This window comes from Gymnoscopelus microlampas (genome assembly GCF_963454915.1).
Source record: "Gymnoscopelus microlampas genome assembly, chromosome: 3".
Lineage (NCBI taxonomy): Eukaryota > Metazoa > Chordata > Actinopteri > Myctophiformes > Myctophidae > Gymnoscopelus > Gymnoscopelus microlampas.
The window spans coordinates 40625476-40643355 of record NC_139940.1 but is presented as its reverse complement, the minus strand read 5'-3'; the positions used below and the strand labels follow the sequence as shown (position 1 = coordinate 40643355).

General features: G+C 41.7%; 2 protein-coding genes across 2 annotated transcripts in view; one reads left to right on the top strand and one right to left on the bottom strand.

Annotated features, from left to right (window-relative positions):
* Positions 1–8740, bottom strand: part of bckdhb (branched chain keto acid dehydrogenase E1 subunit beta) — a 61796-nt gene extending 53056 nt beyond the window's left edge. The window contains exons 1-4 of the mRNA XM_084051814.1: positions 8521–8740; positions 6034–6111; positions 5631–5699; positions 2081–2214 (exon numbers count right to left, since the gene is read on the bottom strand). Coding sequence (XP_083907940.1) covers positions 2081–2214; positions 5631–5699; positions 6034–6111; positions 8521–8731 — 492 coding nt within the window. The 5' untranslated portion in view covers positions 8732–8740. The remainder of the gene's footprint in view (positions 1–2080; positions 2215–5630; positions 5700–6033; positions 6112–8520) is intronic.
* A 4303-nt stretch (positions 8741–13043) lies between these two features.
* LOC311042020 (uncharacterized protein) lies at positions 13044–17755 on the top strand. The gene is made up of 10 exons (XM_084052523.1): positions 13044–13161; positions 14120–14243; positions 14339–14561; positions 14846–15122; positions 15294–15536; positions 15843–16029; positions 16152–16388; positions 16625–16796; positions 16917–17053; positions 17215–17755. The coding sequence occupies exons 1-10, from the start codon at positions 13066–13068 to the stop codon at positions 17316–17318; spliced, it is 1800 nt and encodes a 599-aa protein (XP_083908649.1). The 5' UTR covers positions 13044–13065; the 3' UTR covers positions 17319–17755.
* Positions 17756–17880: the final 125 nt, after the last annotated feature.

Here is a 17880-nt window from a genome sequence, read left to right as displayed (position 1 = left end):
CCAGATTGAATGGGTTAACAAACACTTGTGTGCTTACATGCTACAAAGTACATACTACACAACCTAGAGAGAAAACGTGTCAGAAAATCTTCACATTAGTAGCTGCCTGGCTGGCACCTAGCCAAAATGCATTTTTAATTTATTCCCCTTCTCTTTGTCTCTGTTGGGGTGTTTTTCATTACATTTAATTTCATGTCTATTGTGTGGGAGCCTAATCACTTATGAGCGACTGAACTTGGATGTCAGCGTGATTACATTTCCAGCAATTAGAGGAGAGTGTGTCATGGATGCAAATCAAGCAGGTGTTCGTAATGGAAAACAGCATTATGCACAGAGTTGACGCAGACAGAGGGAATAGAAAGTCTGGCCTTTTGAAAAACTGCAGGCCAGACATTCAATGTTGAATGTACAACTGGGAGAGAAGCATAACGCCAAGGGTCGCACCAGAGCATTGACCCATTCAATCCGGGAACGTATCTGTGTCATTGTAGATTTCTTTGGCTATTCAAAAATAGCAGATATACAAGCTCATAGCGGGGCACAGAGTGCCGTGCTATGAGCTTGTAGATCTGCTATTTTTGAAAAATCTTGTTTATTTTTGCAAAACTTTGAATATATATATTTTGAAAGCGAACATTTGTAACTCAAATCTTTGCTTCTGGGGATTCTACGAATAGTTTTCTGAAAAACCTTATGTTGCTATATACAGTTTACAGTAAACCTTTTTCATGTCAAGGACCCCCAAAATTATATGTATTTGGCCGCAGACCCCCATCTGAAAATATTTTGTTCTAGGGACCTCCAGAGGCAAAGATTTGAGTCAAAAATATTCCCTTTAAATATACATATATATATTCAAATATTTGCACAAATGTTCAAGATCTTTAAAAAATCACACCCAGTGTGAAGCGGGCGGTGTGGTCACAGTGGTCATCACAGTGATGGAAGTGATTCACTTAAAAAAAACATAAAAGTGTTTTTTTTAAGTGCATAGTCCTATTTATAGGGCTATGCACATGTGTCATGTGTTTCTAGCCAATCACAGTCCTGAATAGAGTCATGGTGGCCAATCACAGTGCAGGGTTAGGGGGGTACAATGGTGGCCAATCACAGCGCAGGGTTGGGGGGGTGCAATTGGGTCGATGTCCAAACCTCACATATAGGGGCGGTTGCACCGCCCAAAAATAGCAGATCTACAAGTTCATAGCGCTGCACTCGGTGCTGCACTATGACATTGTAGATCTGCTATTTTTGAATGGCCAAAGTATAAAATATGGATAAAGTGGTTACACGGATGCGTTCCCGCAGGAGTGAATTCTTTTTTTTGGGGCGGTGTAACCGCCCCCTATAAGTGAGTTTTGGACACTGACCAATCCTGCACCGTGATTGGCCAATAGTCTACAACGCAGTCTACACCCCTAACCCTTCCACAGTCAATGCAAATCTATACTTTTGCAAAGTCAGCCAATCACATTACAGCTAGTGTCATCAACACTAGCTGTAATGTGATTGGCTGACTTTGCAAATTCAGGACTGTGATTGGCTAGCGAAACACATGACACATGTGCAGCCCTATGAGTAGCAGTATGGACTTAAAAAAAAGTCATTTATCCTTTTTTTTAAGTGAGTCATGTTGTGATGACCACACACCGCCCACTTCACACTGGGTGTGATTTTTTTGAGTAAAATTGACCAAATGAAGCCATACTTGTAATTAAAACTTTTCGATTATGAAAAACTCACGATTATGAAATTTTAGTTGACGATTAATTGCGGTTAAAGATTTAATTGTGTTTCTGTCGTTGAACATTGGAACATTATGAATAAAGATTACATTTCTGTTTGGCTTTTAGGCTTCGTAAAAAACTAAATTTGCACAGGGTAGATATGACAAATAACATACTTATTCAATAACTTTATACTTTAAAAAAAACATTAATAGTGGAAATGGCTGATCTATGTGTTTTGAGTTTGTATTATCTCAAATGATTGCGATTAGGTAATAATTGTGACAGGACTATTAACAACCACAAGTAAATACAGAACAAGTAAGCAATGACAGTTGGACCGCGTGCCCTACCTGGTCGAAAGCAGGATAGATGTAGTCAGCGAACTGGATCTCTGCAATGGCTGTGGCTCCAGCTACGGCTGCGCCGATACCAAATCCAACAATCCCCTGCTCACACAGAGGTGTGTTGAAAACTCTGTCTTTACCTGGTGAGAAAGATTAGGACAGAATATAAAAAGGATGGTAAAACCTCAGCTGAAGTTGAAAGTGAATGGCATTACATGGCCCTAAAAGACCTGTGACAATACATCATTATCTATCTATCATCATTATCACAGCCTTTGCCATATTCGTCGCTGTCAGGCAGAAACCTGCTATCTCAATTTTTTTTGATTATTTATAAATCAGTGCTATTGAACACCCTTTACATCTGTGTGTGGGTTTTACAAATATTATTATTGAAACAATTAAAAGTATTAAAAAGCGCTTCTGACTAAACCTCTCCTAACTCCATTGGATCCTCAAACTGTCCTCAAACCAACCAACTCCCAACTTTGGAGATTGTTGTTTTTTCCTTCATTGATTAGAATGACGAATTTGGGTAAAGTGATAATATAAGGATAAGGGCATTTGAATTTACATGATAAGCTTCATAAAATGGTCAGCAGTACTGTCAAGTAGTCTATACTGTGAGTCACAGTCAATGGGCTAAAAGTGCCAGACCACCTGTATGATCCTTTAAGCTCCACTGAGAACTTGATGATTGTTATCAAGCAGGCAGGGATAACACATTAAAATTCATGAAAAGGTTGCTCATTTATTTCCAATTTGTTTATTGATCTGAATAATGTAAGAGATCGTGGAGCTCAAACGGGCTGGTAGTCAGACAAAAGCACTACCTTGCCAGTTGTGCTTTTCCACTGCGTGCTACCAGCTCATCTGGCCCCTTTTGGTTTTATATCAAGCAAAACTAGTACCTTGTACTTTTTCTGGTATCCCCATCGAGGTTCCAAGAGAGCTGACGCAATATCAAAAATCATGTGAAAACACTGCAGACTACAGAATCGTCAGAGAGTGACAAATAAACCTGATTGTCTCCGCCAGGAGACATTGTTTTCACTTTCCACATGTCAAGCTAACATTGGTCAAGCCTCACGTGACGCGTGACAATACGGTGAAATAGTGTGATCTGATTGGCTAGTGACGTATAGCGGCCTATAAATACATGTGTCACTTTGAAAGAGTCTTAGACTCTTTCGAAGTGAGGTAAGACAGGAATAATCACGAAATGGCTGAGAAATGGCGGATACTGTAACAATTGGATAGGACACTTACACAGACAGGACAGATAGGACACTTACACAGACAGGACGGATAAGACACTTACATAGACAGGACGGATAGGACACTTATACAGACAGGACGGATAGGACAACACAAGTCTGCTGGCGTAGACTTGTGCTCCGAGGAGCACTTTTTCTAGTTGATTCTTGATTCATTGCAGACTCCTATGACTGCATGGAAGCACATGAATAATGTTAAACTCGTAAAGTAACCGTTGAAAATGTGAAATGATTGAAGGTGACAATCTGAGGCCTTCTGCTCTCAGCTGTAGCTTAGAAGGCCTGTGACGCACACTTTGAACCCCTTGGAATAAAAACAGAAGAAACAACTATTTTTCAATCCTCCACCCTGTAATCTGACGAAGAGCGGCAGGAGAGGGACTCTAGATTTAGAGGAAAAATGTTATTTTTGTTCTCTCGCTTTGTGTAATTGCCAAGCAAGTCCTTCTCTGCTTTGATCCTAACTGTGTTTCTGACCAGTGGAGCGTTGGCCTTGTGTGCCCTGCTCAGTCACCACAATGCTAACTTAATGACCCCATCGCCACAGGCGCTTTAAAGAATGAACAATTAGTGACAGAAAAAAATAACCTTTCTGCCTAGTTTCCAAAAAGAAGGCCAACGTAAAACAAGTGGCTGAAGACTTCCATCAAGATGCAATAATTCAACTAGGTGTGTAACATCATCGAAGGTTGTAAGTTGTTACCAACACTACAAAAGATCAATCATGTTACCACTTACAAAAATGTATTAATGTTGTTTAAGGGTTCAACAACGAATCAAACTAATCGATTATAAAAACATTAGCTTCACGATTATTCGATTCATCTGAAAAGTAATCAATAGGATAATCGCTAATCGCTATCGATAGTTGCAGCCCTAATGTCGTTAACATGATCTAGTTGGTTAATCTGAACCATCAATATACTCTGGACCTCACCCAAACAACTAACTACTTTCCACAGCTTGGTGACCTTTAGCAGTCTGTGCCGTCTGGTGCTGATGTCCAGTTCAGTGAGATAGGCTAAACATCACTGAAGGGGTGTGATAGCTAGGGAGAGAGTGTTGGCTCCATATAAGCCGTTGTTTCCAGAGCTCAGTAGTAGCAAGTACCCTGCAGGGGCAAGGCCACATCACTGGGGTGAATCCATCAGCCTGGTAAAAAGCTCTTTGTACGCCGTCCCCCTGCATTAACCCCTGTGTTGTACAATGGCTATGGGTTACAGAGGGGCTGTGACGTTCCTTTCAGAGCAACAACAGGGATAACGACAGCTTGCTGCTTAGCTGCTGTCTATATGGATGAGATGGAAAGTAATGATCCCTCTCCGAATGTCAACACGTCTGACGTCAAGAGCTGTTTCCATCCAAGTGTTTTCATTTCGGTAGATACATTTTCTCTTTGATAAAAAAGAAATCTGATCTATTATGATGGAAATACATTCGCTGAATGAAAAGTTTTAATGTGAATGGTATGCCACGTGACTGATGAGCTGGACTAATGGAAGACCTGATGACACTGTACATATCAAATGTGTCTCTCTGAGATTCTGAAATGTGGTAGTCGAAGGCTGTGCTGATGTATGGCCAAGTTCTGCACTATAATACTGCCTAGTGCATTTTGATTACATTAAATGTGGCCATTAGTTGGACGAAAAAAGAGAGCAATACAAACTTTCCCACTATACTGGATTCTACCTATGCCATAGGTGTAAAAATGAAGGTGTTATGATATGATGTAGGGCAGGCTATGTACGTTCAATGTCTTATTCACTTAAACATATCCGATAGAAAGGCACCTTGATTTGCATGATTTATTTTCCTCTGACATTTAATTATTTGCTTGAAATTTATTTGAAAGTTGGATGGAAACCTAGAAGCTGCTGAGAACAAATGGCAGGGGGAAATAGTGGTTATTTGTGGTATTAAGGTATTAAGGTCCTTCGTCATCTTCTCAACCAATGTTGGAAGCTCCATCCAAATCCAATCATAAATGCATGCTATGGCTGTTACGGAGACAAAGACATTTACAGGAATGATTACAATATCCCAGTCGCTGCATGCACGGGACTAATAAATGCAAACGTATCCCTTTGGACCTTCTGACAAGCAGTGAACTGAAATATGAGCTTTCTAGAGGGAGGAAAGGACATTTAGTATCTTAAAAGTACAGTACTACTGCCACCTAGTGGTACAATCCTGCTGTACACAATTTGTAGCTCAAAGTGCAAACAATAAGGTGTCGATTCTTCTCCAGACAGAATGAAGGGAAATAAAGCACTTACCGTATTTATCTCTAAGGCCCACTGTGCATCGAAATACTCCTCCAAAGGCCACATCCTCCCCAAAGATAACTGCAGAACGAAAAGAGCACAGAGACATTCAGTTACATGAGTAGCAGTGGCACAAAATAAGATTCTAGATTGTAGAAAAACTCCACATTACAACTTCAAAAGCACATGGTTGTTAACCACATGAACTCTAGTGTCCCTATTCTTGGCAAGTCATAACAGGTGAACAACATTTGGGGAAAATAGGCAAACATTCAGCTTAAGTAGCTGATAGGCTATTTTTGCTATGTGACGTTCAATGAAGTATACAGGATTGTAGTAGTTAACGATCAGTAACTAAAAGTTGCCTCTTATAATGTTTTCATCCAAATGGTTATGCCAATTTCTAGCCATCTACCTGCTGTAGGGTCACTGGCGAGGGTGTTGTCCAAGGCACTGGTAACAGACTGGAACAAGTTCATCTTCTGAGTTGGACCTACAAGAGAAGCAGTATACAGCCAGAATGTACAGAAATTATATTATATAAAATATAATACTACAACATGATACGTGACTAGAGACAGCATTTATACAATGGATTTGCTGAGAAGTACTTGCTTCAGCCAGCAGCAAGAACGGGACAGAGTTGAATTTGAATAAATGGGCAACTTGGGACAGATAAGTATTTTGGTATCACAAGAGAATGTTAACTTGCTTGGGGTAACTTGGGGCTTTTTTCTTATATTTACATAAACTTTATTATAGATGATGATGATCACTAATGAGCTTGTGTATATTACAGTGTATGCTACCTGGCTGGCTACTAAATAATGCAGCTTATGACACATAACAACACTAAATACTCCAGTGTGTTCATTTGGATACTGGTCCAGTGGGCACCTAAACCTTGTGAGCACCTCAACGTTAAATTGCCAGTTTTTTCCAAAACGTAAAAAATAATAACTTTGCTTTGCAAATGCTCGGAAGTAATATAAAGTTTCCGTGATTTGAACATGCACGGTACTAGCCGCAAGCAACTTAGACGCTATAATGCCATCTGGCATCTAGAGTTGCAATACCAACCCTTGACAGCCCATTCATTGAAACCGAATAGTCCTATCTGATTGTATTAGAGAGACAACGTTAAACTCACCAATATTGCAGCTGTAGGGAAAGCTTGGGTTATCCTCTTTGTATCCATCTGTGGATAACCCAAGTTTTTTGTACAGCTACAATGATGGCGAGTTTAACGTTGTTTAATACAATCATATAGGACTTTTCGGTTTCAATGAGGGTTGGTATTGCAACTCTTGATGCCAGCATTATAGCACCTAAGTTGCTTGCAGCTAACGGCACGGTACATCATTATCAGATCTAGATTTACCCTTCAACTTCTTGTTTATCCCCAAAATGACTGCCACAGGTTTTGTATCAATTTGTAATATTTGTTGAAATATTGGACCTTAAATGTCAATTATATATATTTTGGCCCCTCATTTGTAAAGTAAATATAATATAAAATAAAAGGTGGCCAGAAATACCAGGTGCCCACTGTACCTGCCGGGGTTACCGTCCATTTTCACAAATCGTTAGCCTCATAGCATAAGTCATGTTTTGGCCAAATTGCCATTTTCTGCCTAACAACTCTCCTAACACTGCTGCCGCTTCATTGTGCCTTATTGCCTATGTCCTAAGCCTATCAGTATTCTTGTTACATTCAAAAAATGATGTTGGCTATGAAGCTAACTTTTTGACTTATTATTTTGAATGTGACAAGCATTCTGGCAATAAGAAAGGATGAATCAGCACAGCAGGTCAAGACTGATCTGCTCTGAGTGCTTGTATCTCTTGGATATAAACATGACTTTAAAAAAATAGTGTTTGCCTAAGTCAATTTTTCATTTCTTCTTTCCTGAAAACCTTCAAAACGTGATTTAGGCAATTATACTATGAGGCTAACGAAATGTAGGTCTGGTAAACCAAGTGGTTTAGTGGAACGATTACCAAGTATTTGATCCAATATTGACAGAAAAAACAAATGCTGCACTTTGCTTCTGGCTAGTTTGACAGGTAAGCTAAGCTATGCCATTGGTTCTCACCCCCAGGGGTCCTTGGAGGAGTACCAGGGGGTCCCCGGCAAAATGAGTCAACATAGTGTCACGATCATTTTAACCGCTTTAACCATTATTGTTACCGTACACTTTGGCTATTAAGAAATAGCAGATATACAAGTTCATAGCGCGGCACCAAGTGCAGCGCTATGAGCTTGTAGATTTGCTATTTTTGAAAAATCCCTGGCACAAAATATTTTTGAGATTGGGGTTCCGCAGCAAAATACATATCACTTTGGGGGTCCTTGGCATGAAAAACTTGGAGAACCACTAAGCCATTGGTTCTCAAAGTGGGGTCCGGGGACCCCCAGGGGTCCTTGAGGGAGTTCCAGGGGGTCCCCAGCTAAATGATGGATAGTTAGGAACCAAATGGACCCTTATGTGTCTGTAACTCTGAGAGTGTACAAATTGAACCAAATGGACCCGTTAGGGTCCATTTGGTTCCATTTGTACACTCTCAGAGTTAAATGAACATTGATTTTACAATATAAATTGGGGTCCCAGAGATAGAAATGCCATAATATAGGGGTTCGTAGCCTAATGCATGTCAAACTGGGGGTCCTTCAATTAAAATGGTTGAGAATCACTGCTAGAGCTGTAAAAATCATCTCTTATGCGGGGGTCCCTGGCATATCTTTTGAAATGGGGTCCGCGGGCTAATAAGTGTCCATTTGGGGGTCCTTGACATGAGAGTTTGAGAACCACTGCACTAAGCTATGCAACCCTGTGTACTTGCTAGCTAGCTGTGGGGAGAGCAGCTAATGTAGCCGTAGCGTAGCAGCCAGCCAACTCACCATACTGTGTGGGGACAGGGTCAGGCTGGAAGGTGAAGTGGGCATGCCTCCGCTGCTGTGTGTCCGCATGGGAGCTGCCTCCACCGGGGGACAGCCTCAGCAACACAGTGGCCCCCAGCCGGCTCTGAGCTCCGCCGCTCACAACGACACCGCCGATGGAGGCTTTATTACAGCTTGCACCGCGGACCAGGAACCGTGCAGCGGCCGCCATGTCTGTTGTTGTGACTGAGCAGGCAGGAAGGAGGACAAGGCGGGTGACAGGAAGAGGCTGTGATTGGCCTAGAGGGAGGTACAGGGCTGTGATTGGTCTAAACGGAGGGCGGTGTCTGTGCACGGACGATTTTTTTCTCTTCTTTTTAAAGTAACAGTACTGTAGATCAGTGTTTCCCAAACACTGGCTCCATTTTTTATGGGTCACGGGTAAATATCAACAAAAATAAATCGTTTACTACAATTAAAAATATATACTAGATTTTCACACACACAAAAAAAAAAAATACATTTTCAAGTTAATTTCATAAAAGAAATCAAATAAATTCAATAAATACAAAAGTAACACTCACAACGCATCGCAATTGTAGATCGGCTATTTTCACTAGTTTGGGTCCCAGGAAGGGAGACATGAAATTTCTCTTTTGCGTTTGAGTTTGAGTGAGTCTGAAACTTTTTAATTTCAAAGACCCCCATAACTCGGGTTGTAACTGAGGGTTGTAACTAAGGGGTCCATAATATTTGGACGGTTGGACGCCCTCAAGGAACCAGAGGGTCCCTGGACCCCACTTTGAAATTCGGATGCCAATGGCAGCTAGGAAGAAAATGGGAACAGCATCAATACAGTTTCATCAGTATAGCTACAGTGTCGCCTACAGTATCAGTGGAAGTAGAGTAGAAGAGTACAGTATCATTACAGAATGAACTGTCATGAAAAGGTGAGCTTTAAAGAGGCGGTGCCATGATTTGGGTTATCTTTCTGTATGTATCAGACTATCAGTTGACATTACTCCAGTGTTCTCAAAAATGTTCCTGTCAAGGGCCCCTAGTTTGATATGTACTTGGACCCCAATTTGAAGCTGTTGTGCCAGGGACAAGGGACCCCCAGTGTGTGTGTGTGTGTGTGTGTGTGTGTGTGTGTGTGTGTGTGTGTGTGTGTGTGTGTGTGTGTGTGAGAGAGAGAGAGATACAGACACAGTGAGCACATCTTGCAACGAGAAAGGCAGTCATAGGCAGACCTGGCTCCCAAGAGAAGACAGACTGTGCACCCATTGCACACAAAATGAGGCGGAAACTGACTTACACTTCCTACCACTTGCCCACTGTACCAGCTTAAGACATCAGAGACACATCCTCCCCAGAGATCACAATCACCCAACGAGAGTTTGAAAACATGACTAATGAGATCCCATCTGCTGGGTGAAGTACAACAATTCGCTGCTATTTTGCATTCACGCAAAATATTGAAATACTGCTTTTGTTTCAAAAGTCCCAATCTAACCTTTCCTGTGTGGATGTATAGGCTAACTATTTCTGACAGCAGCAAATGCACAATTCTTATGGTTTTGTAAGATAGATTTATTGCAAAACGAGAGAGAGAGAGAGAGAGAGAGAGAGAGAGAGAGAGAGAGAGAGAGAGAGAGAGAGATTATAAAAAGATTTTGTCTAATCAACACCCCGGAGTAATTTCCCAGAAAGGGACGTAGTGCAAGGTAGAGTGGGATGGAGTCGGAGGAGTCAGGCCGCGAAGTTCAAAATGTAGGATAAGAGAGGCTTTGACAACAAAAGAAAAAGGAAAAATGATACGTCTAGCTCAGCAAGTGAAGAAGAAAGATGTGTTGGAATGAGAGCAGTGACCAAAAAGAATGGGATTTTCAGCGATCCACATGCAGTAGGAAGGTTCATAACAGGACAAGTGGGGGAAATCGGGGAATGTAGGTCAAAACAGCAGAGGAATGATATGAAGAAGATTAAGGTGTATGAGGACGGCATCGAGATAATTTGGTTCCGACTTAAAGGAAAGGCAAGGAAGAAAGGAGTGATCAGTGGTGTGCCACTGTCGATTAGCATGGACATGATTCTTGATACTGTAGGTGAGGTATACGAGGCCAGACAAAGGACACGACTCAGATAAGGGAAGAATGAGCTTAGCAAATCAGTGTGTATAACATTTGAAGAGGATCTACCAGAAATAATGTACATTGATTATGTGTGCTACAGAGTCAGGCCTTATGAGGAAGCACCACTCAGGTGCTTCTGCTGCCAAGGGAGTACAGTGCATGTGGCTGTGCTGTGCAGTCTGTGCAGAGGAGACCGTGAGTGTGGGAGATGTGGGAAGAAAGAAAGTTAGAGAAGGCAGTTTGAAGAACAGCAAGAACCTGCCAAATGCAGTAATTGTCAAGGAAACCATTATGCAGGAGCAGCGCAATGGTCTAAAAGTGATCTAAACGATGTGAAAAGGATCAGGAAAGAAAAGAGAATGTCGTATGCAGAAGCAGTGAAGAGACTGGAGGGGAATGAAACCGAAGTGGCAGTGCAAAACAAACAGGGGGAAAAGGGAACACTACTGTCCAAAATATCTGCCTTGACAAGAGGCGATTCCTGGCTTTGATAGCCATGGTTATAACCGGGCCGTAGAAATTCTGAGTAAGTCAGAAAGGATAAATATGATACTGGATGCAGAACACAAGGTTGCTGGATGTCGTGGATATTAGTGGAGAAGACCTGAATGACATTCTGACTGAGAGAGGGTCTTGCTCCAACTCAGACAATAAGTGTCTGAGTCATGGAAGGACAATAGGAAGGTTTGGGTGGGACACTGTACAGTTTGCACAGAGAGACACTGATAATATGGTAGAAACTATTTTAATACAGTAGGTGGCGGTAATGCACAAATATGTTTGCCAACTGCCAATAAACAAAGATGGTTAATTTATGAAGATACACAGAGATACACCATCCCAATTGGAGCCACTGGAGGCAACATGGTACACAAATCCTACAAATGGTCTCCTAACCTGCTTCCGGTCTCCTAAAAAGGCGTCCGCCCACTTCACGCAGATACAGGAAGTAAATTGGAGAGCAGTGTTGCCATGTCCACTTATTATAAGTAACGTTGGGCTTGTTTTTCTGTAAAGTTGATTGTAAATATTGGCTAGTTGTGGGTTGCGTTTTTGCATTGTTTCTGAAGTGTAGTTGCTTATTTTGGGCTTGTTTGAAGTATTTAAACCAGTGGTTCTCAAACATTTTCATGTCAAGGACCCCCATATTAAAATGTATTTGTCTGCAGAACCCCTCATCTGAAAATAATTTTATACCAGGGACCCCTGTACCAGATTTGTGGTGTTAAATGTTTAAAAGATATTCCACAACTTTCACATTTTCTTCAAGATTTTTAGCGGTGCCAACCGCTCTATACGTGGCTTTGACTCGGTGTCTGTGTGTCTGTGTGTCTGTGTGTATGAGCCTGGGATGAGCACGGCAAAGAAGCAACACATACAAACACACGCACACACACACACACACACACACACACACACACACACAGACTTGGAGATTGCCTATGCCATCTCTCCTCTCATTTGCCACACGTGCCACCGGTTATCAAAGAGGGGTCCAGGGACCCCCAGGGACGTCCGCCCGTAGCATGCTACGGACTACAAATTTTGGACATGGACTAAAACCACCAATAGGGACAAACTGTAATTACTTAAGCCCTGCCCCCTCTGTCTGCCCATTGGCTGGGCTTTAAACAGCCATTATTCCAGTTTGCAGCATGCTACCAAGTACAAATTTGGTAAGTGGACTCAGACCACCAATAGGGACGAACTTAAATGAGTTAAGCCCCGCCCCAAAGGCACCGCTTCCTTCACACAGGGTGTGATTTTTTGGAAAGTAGCAGATCTGCAAGCTCACAACGTGTCGCATCGTGACGCGTTGTGAGCTTGTAGATCTGCTATTTTCAAATAGCTGGTGCAGCAGTACAGGTTTACAGTGCTCATGTGGCCTATTATAGTCGCTTCTTTTGGGCTTGTTTTCATAGACATGGTTGCTTGTTTCTATCGCAGAACCTGGCAACACAGTGGACGGCGTGTCTCGCCATTTTTAGTCTCAAGTCGGACTTGTGACGCTACCAAAACAATCCTCCTCTCCAAAGTGTGAATGCAAAGAACATGGCGAGTTGTTATGTCTCTGGCTGCAAGATATCGAGTGGTAAAACGTCCTTTCACCGCTTACCAAGTACCGACAACAAGGATCTGATCAAGAAATGGCTGTCTTTCATCTACAAAGACGGCAAGGTTCCCCAGCCGCTGCCCTCCAAGCTGAGGGTGTGCAGCGCTCACTTCACCGACAACTGTGGGTACAAACACACTTGTCCGTTTGCAACGGAACGAACGGCCGGAAGTCCCATCCACTCCCATGTTAAAAAAAAAAACGGGTACACGCCCCCGTTTTTTTTTTAACATGGGAGTGGATGGGACTTCCGGCCGTTCGTTCCGTTGCAAACGGACAAGTGTGTTTGTACCCTGTGTGAGCAACCTGACCAAAGTCACCATGGGCTTCGCTCACAAGAGGATCCTGAAGCCAGACGCTGTTCCTACGCTCTATCCCGGGGACACTGCGGTAAACGGCTCATCAGAAGCATTACCTGTACGTTTTTTAAAAAGTTTTTTTAATCTTTACTGACTATTCTTTGAGACACACACACACATCCGGTTGTCGTTTGTTCTTTAAAGTGAGTGCAGGTCACAGAATCTGGTGGGTCTCTAAATACCGTGTAACACCTCGCAGAGTTGCCAGATTTTGTTAGAGAAATAAGCAACCAGGCCTATGAAAACAAGCCCAAAAGAAGCAACTACTATAATAGGCCACATGAGCAGACTAGTAAACCTATATACTTTATGCATCAGCTTTTTTATTTTTTTAATAGCCGATCTACAATGTGAGCTTGTAGATCTGCTATTTTTAAAAAGAATCTTGAAATATAATTTGTTTTTATTTTGGAAACATTCTAACAACACAAATCTGGTTTATGGGGCTCCTTGGCACAAAACATTTTCAGATGGGGGTTTAGGGACAAATACATTTTGAGGGTCCATGAGCTATTGAAAATATTTGAGAACCACTGGTTTGAATAGTAATGTAAGCATTTGGAAGCAAGACCAAATAAGCAACTACACTTTAGAAACTCCAAAAACCCTCAACTACCGATAGCCGCCCTAAAGCAACTTTACAGAAAGATTCGCTTATAATAAGCAGACATGGCAACACTGCCACCTAAAACAGTGGTTCTCAAAACGTTGGGTCCGGGCGGCGTCCCCCTGGGATCCTTGAGCCTGGGGTTTTCAGATTGTCCACTAAAGTACTGTTTCTTAGTTAGTTAAGTGTCCAAGAGGCTATATTTTCCATTACTTACATTTCCAATTTCTAAGGGATTGTTCAAATAAATATAGGCCAATGTGAATGTAAGAACATGAACTATTGTAAAATGTTTGCAGTATGCCCCAAATAATGTCCCTGATGTAAGGGATATATAGCCAATATGGCCATTGAAGAAGGCTTTTCTAATGCCAACCAAAAATAGTATATGCATTATCTGTCTTCCCAGAACTCTGCGGTTGTGGACATCGGGTCATCAGATGTAGGTGTCCAGTGCCATATGAAACATTTTCTAAAGACTGTGGGAACCCAGCTGTCAGAGGGAACTCTGGGGAAATCCATCAGAAGTAAAGGTGTGTAGAAATCTCTGCAATAATTTTGTACATGCCTATAGTTTTTTACATCCCTATCATAAAGTGTTGACAACTTAGTGTTGTGTCTAATGTAGGTGTCCAGGTGAAACCCTCAACCAAGGAAAAAGGGGTGGCTACGGACTCTGCCATTGGGGGCTTGAGCTCAACCGCTGTCGGAGATGGCCCCCCACCAAGGAAGCGGGCATGTCTTGATTTACCTTCATCGGAAGACGCAGAAGAAGATTCACAAAACTCCACAGACTCATCTGACAGGCCAGGTGGTTCTAACTTGGCCGACTCATCCATTACCTATACCAAGTGGGTCCTAGTAAATCATCAAAATGTGACCAAAGCTACTTAAAAGCGGTCTGCTCACCCTGCCTGCTAGCATGTTTGCCTCCACCCCAACCATCCCTTCTGTCCGTCTGTCTTACTAATACAATCCTCTCACTCACTCACTCACTCAATCACTGACACTCACTCACTTTCATACTGTATCATCTGTGTGGGGTCATGTGAAGTATAATAATCATTTGCAAAATGATTAGAAACAACTGCACACACTGTCCTGACTGACCTTTTTCATGCTTCTCCATATATAGTGCAGAACCTGTGTACAGCCCCAAGGACAGCACAAAGTATATTGTGTATGAGGACTGTCTGCTAAGTCTTTTTCAACACTGTCCTGTCTGCACCTGCAATTGTGTGGTGAAGAAAACAGTTCGTGGAACCTTTCTGTCCATACAGCAAAAGTGTCCCAGTTGTGGATACACTCGACAGTGGAACAGCCAACCGATTATTGGGAGTACCCCAGCGGGTGATCTTCAGTTGTCAGCTGCAATTTCATTCACAGGCTCATCCTTTGCACAGGTTGACAAGGTAGGTGAACAAATAAGTGTGTGTGTGTGTGTGTGGCTGTGTGCGCGTCCGTGTGCGTAAAATATAATAGTAGACTGATACTGGGCATGTAGGTATCTAGACATAGGGGTCTATCTAGAAAGGATGGTGACAGGTTTCCATTAATCTCATCTCTCAATATCCGTGCATTAGGTCCTGACTGCTCTCAAGGTGAAGAGCATTGCTAAAACTACATACCACAAGCATGCACGTAATTACCTGGACCCATGCATCTATTCCACATGGAAGACCATCCAGACTGGCCTTCTCCAAACGATGAGATCAAAAGATAGTGTCATTCTGGGAGGGGACAGTCCAGGACACAATGCCAAATATGACTCATATATGGTGTCAGACATAGAATCTGGCAATGTCATCGATGTTCAGCTCGTGCAGGTGAGATCAGATTCAACTGGTGAAATACACGATTGATGCATCCAATATTTTGTGACTCAATTCTCATTTTTAAACACAACCGTGTCTACATAAACCTAAAACAGCAGTATAAAATGGCATTCCTTTCATGTACATTTCTCTAGTTTTTATGTTGCTTTAGGCCAACTGAGTCCTAAATGGTAAAACATGTTTTGTATGTATACAAAAATAACACGTTCTTTGTACCCTTACTTCAGATGTCACTTGATGTAAGGCAAGTATGTAATTATTAACAAAGCAGAAACTTTTCAATGAATGTCTTCCCAGATTAACGAAGTCAGCCATTCAAACGGAATGGAGAAGGAAGGCCTGGTCCGCAGCTTGAACTTTCTCGAGCGCTCCGGTGTAAAGATTGACACCCTCATCACCGACAGACACCTGCAAGTAGATAAATACCTGGGAGAGGAGAAGCCAGAGGTGACTCACTACTACGATGTGCGGCATGTTGCAAAAGGTATATCAATGAGACAAAAACAAAGCATCTTTACTTCTACTTATTCTACTACACATACAGTACTACAAGAATTTGTTATTCTATTTCATTCAACTCTGTTCTATCCTATACTTACTATCCAGATGTCTCTCAGAAGTTGGAGCAGCTAGGGAAGGAGATGGACTGTGAGGTGATCCAGAAATGGGAACAGAGTATTGTCAATCATCTGTGCTGGTCGACCCATCAGTCCCCTTCGGGTGAAGAGACTGTGGCAAAGTGGTCATCACTAGTGAATCACATCCACAATGTGCACAACCACACCAATGCGCTTTTCCCCAAATGTCTGCACTCTCGAAGAACAAGACACTGGTTGAAATCTGGTAGGTTTACATCACATGTTTGTTCATTGTGTGTACATTCACTGCTAATTTATCTGGGATATGGCACTGTACATTTTATCCCAGAGCCTGTTAAATTACCTAAATTACTACACAGTGTACTGTGAGTGGAGCATTTTTGATCTTTTAATTCTTGAAAGCTAATCTTCTGTAACTTTCAAATAGAGGCAACCATGATATGCATCATTTCTAATCTGATTGTTTTGATTGTTTACAAGGAACAAAACCATCAATCAAACTGCAGAAGATCATCCAGAACAAGCGTCTCCTGAAGGATGTGGCTAAACTGAGCCCTCTCCACCAGACATCGGATATTGAGGGATTTAATTCCCTCATTTTGCGCTTTGCACCCAAAGAACGGATGTTTACCTTCAGAGGGATGCTGTGCAGGTAATCCTATTGACTGGTCAGATGTCTGCTAGGATGAAGTTGTACAAACACCTGTAGTACAATATTAAATGTTTGAACCTCTTTATTTGTTTTCTTTACTTTTTTTCTCGTTCTTACCAGGCTGTACCTTGCAGCCATGCACCACAATGAGAACAAAAGACGTCAACTCCAAAAGCATGACGCGTGTATCTACCGAATCTGTTGCCCGAAATACAAAAAGGGAAAGCACATTCCAGCAAAGAAACGGCCAACATTGAGTAAGTCTTTACAAATACGTATTCACTGTGTACTTGTAAAGCAAATACTGTACTCTAGCAGTGGAGATAGGCTACATCCACAATAGATTTATCATACAGAACATTTTCAAAAGGAACAGGCTATAAATAACTAAAACAATATATATATTTCTTCTTTGCAGACTATGTCAGAAACCTAATGGATGTGCTCTTTGAAGAGGTGCTGACAGACCCAGGACGATTTACAGCCAAGCTGAATGAGCTGCCTATCCCACCCTCCCCCTGAATGCCACATTCTAATCTGAGGCCAAATACCTGTTGTGCCTGCTGGAAACCGTTGCCTTTTCTTTTTTTATTACAGATATTAGAAAATATTCTATATGATTCTTACACTGTCATTCCTTAAACATCAAGAGGCCAATTGAGTGTTCTGTACACCATCAATCATTGCTATAGAGCAACAGGAGTTTCTACATATCTTCAAGCTATTCAGTAAACAGAAAATACTAAATAATAATTTCAGGTCAGAAATTGGAAGTGATGAAATAAAAACAAACAATAGGCACACACAATTGGAACAATATAAAATTGAAGCTGATGAATAGTCTTTGGGAGTTTCCTGACCTGAAAATGTATTTTCTGTTATCTGGAGCTAGAACAGACAGGATACCCTGAACTTTTAACGAAAAATGTCGTTATCTATACAAAATATCACCACTGTTTCTCAATGTATCAGGAAATGTTTAAATAAAGATTAAACAGGAACAGACTTGGCTGGAGAAAAGTGTCATTGCAGCTGTTGACATTTACCCCAGGTAGCAAAAATAATGGTTGACAAGCTCAAGTTT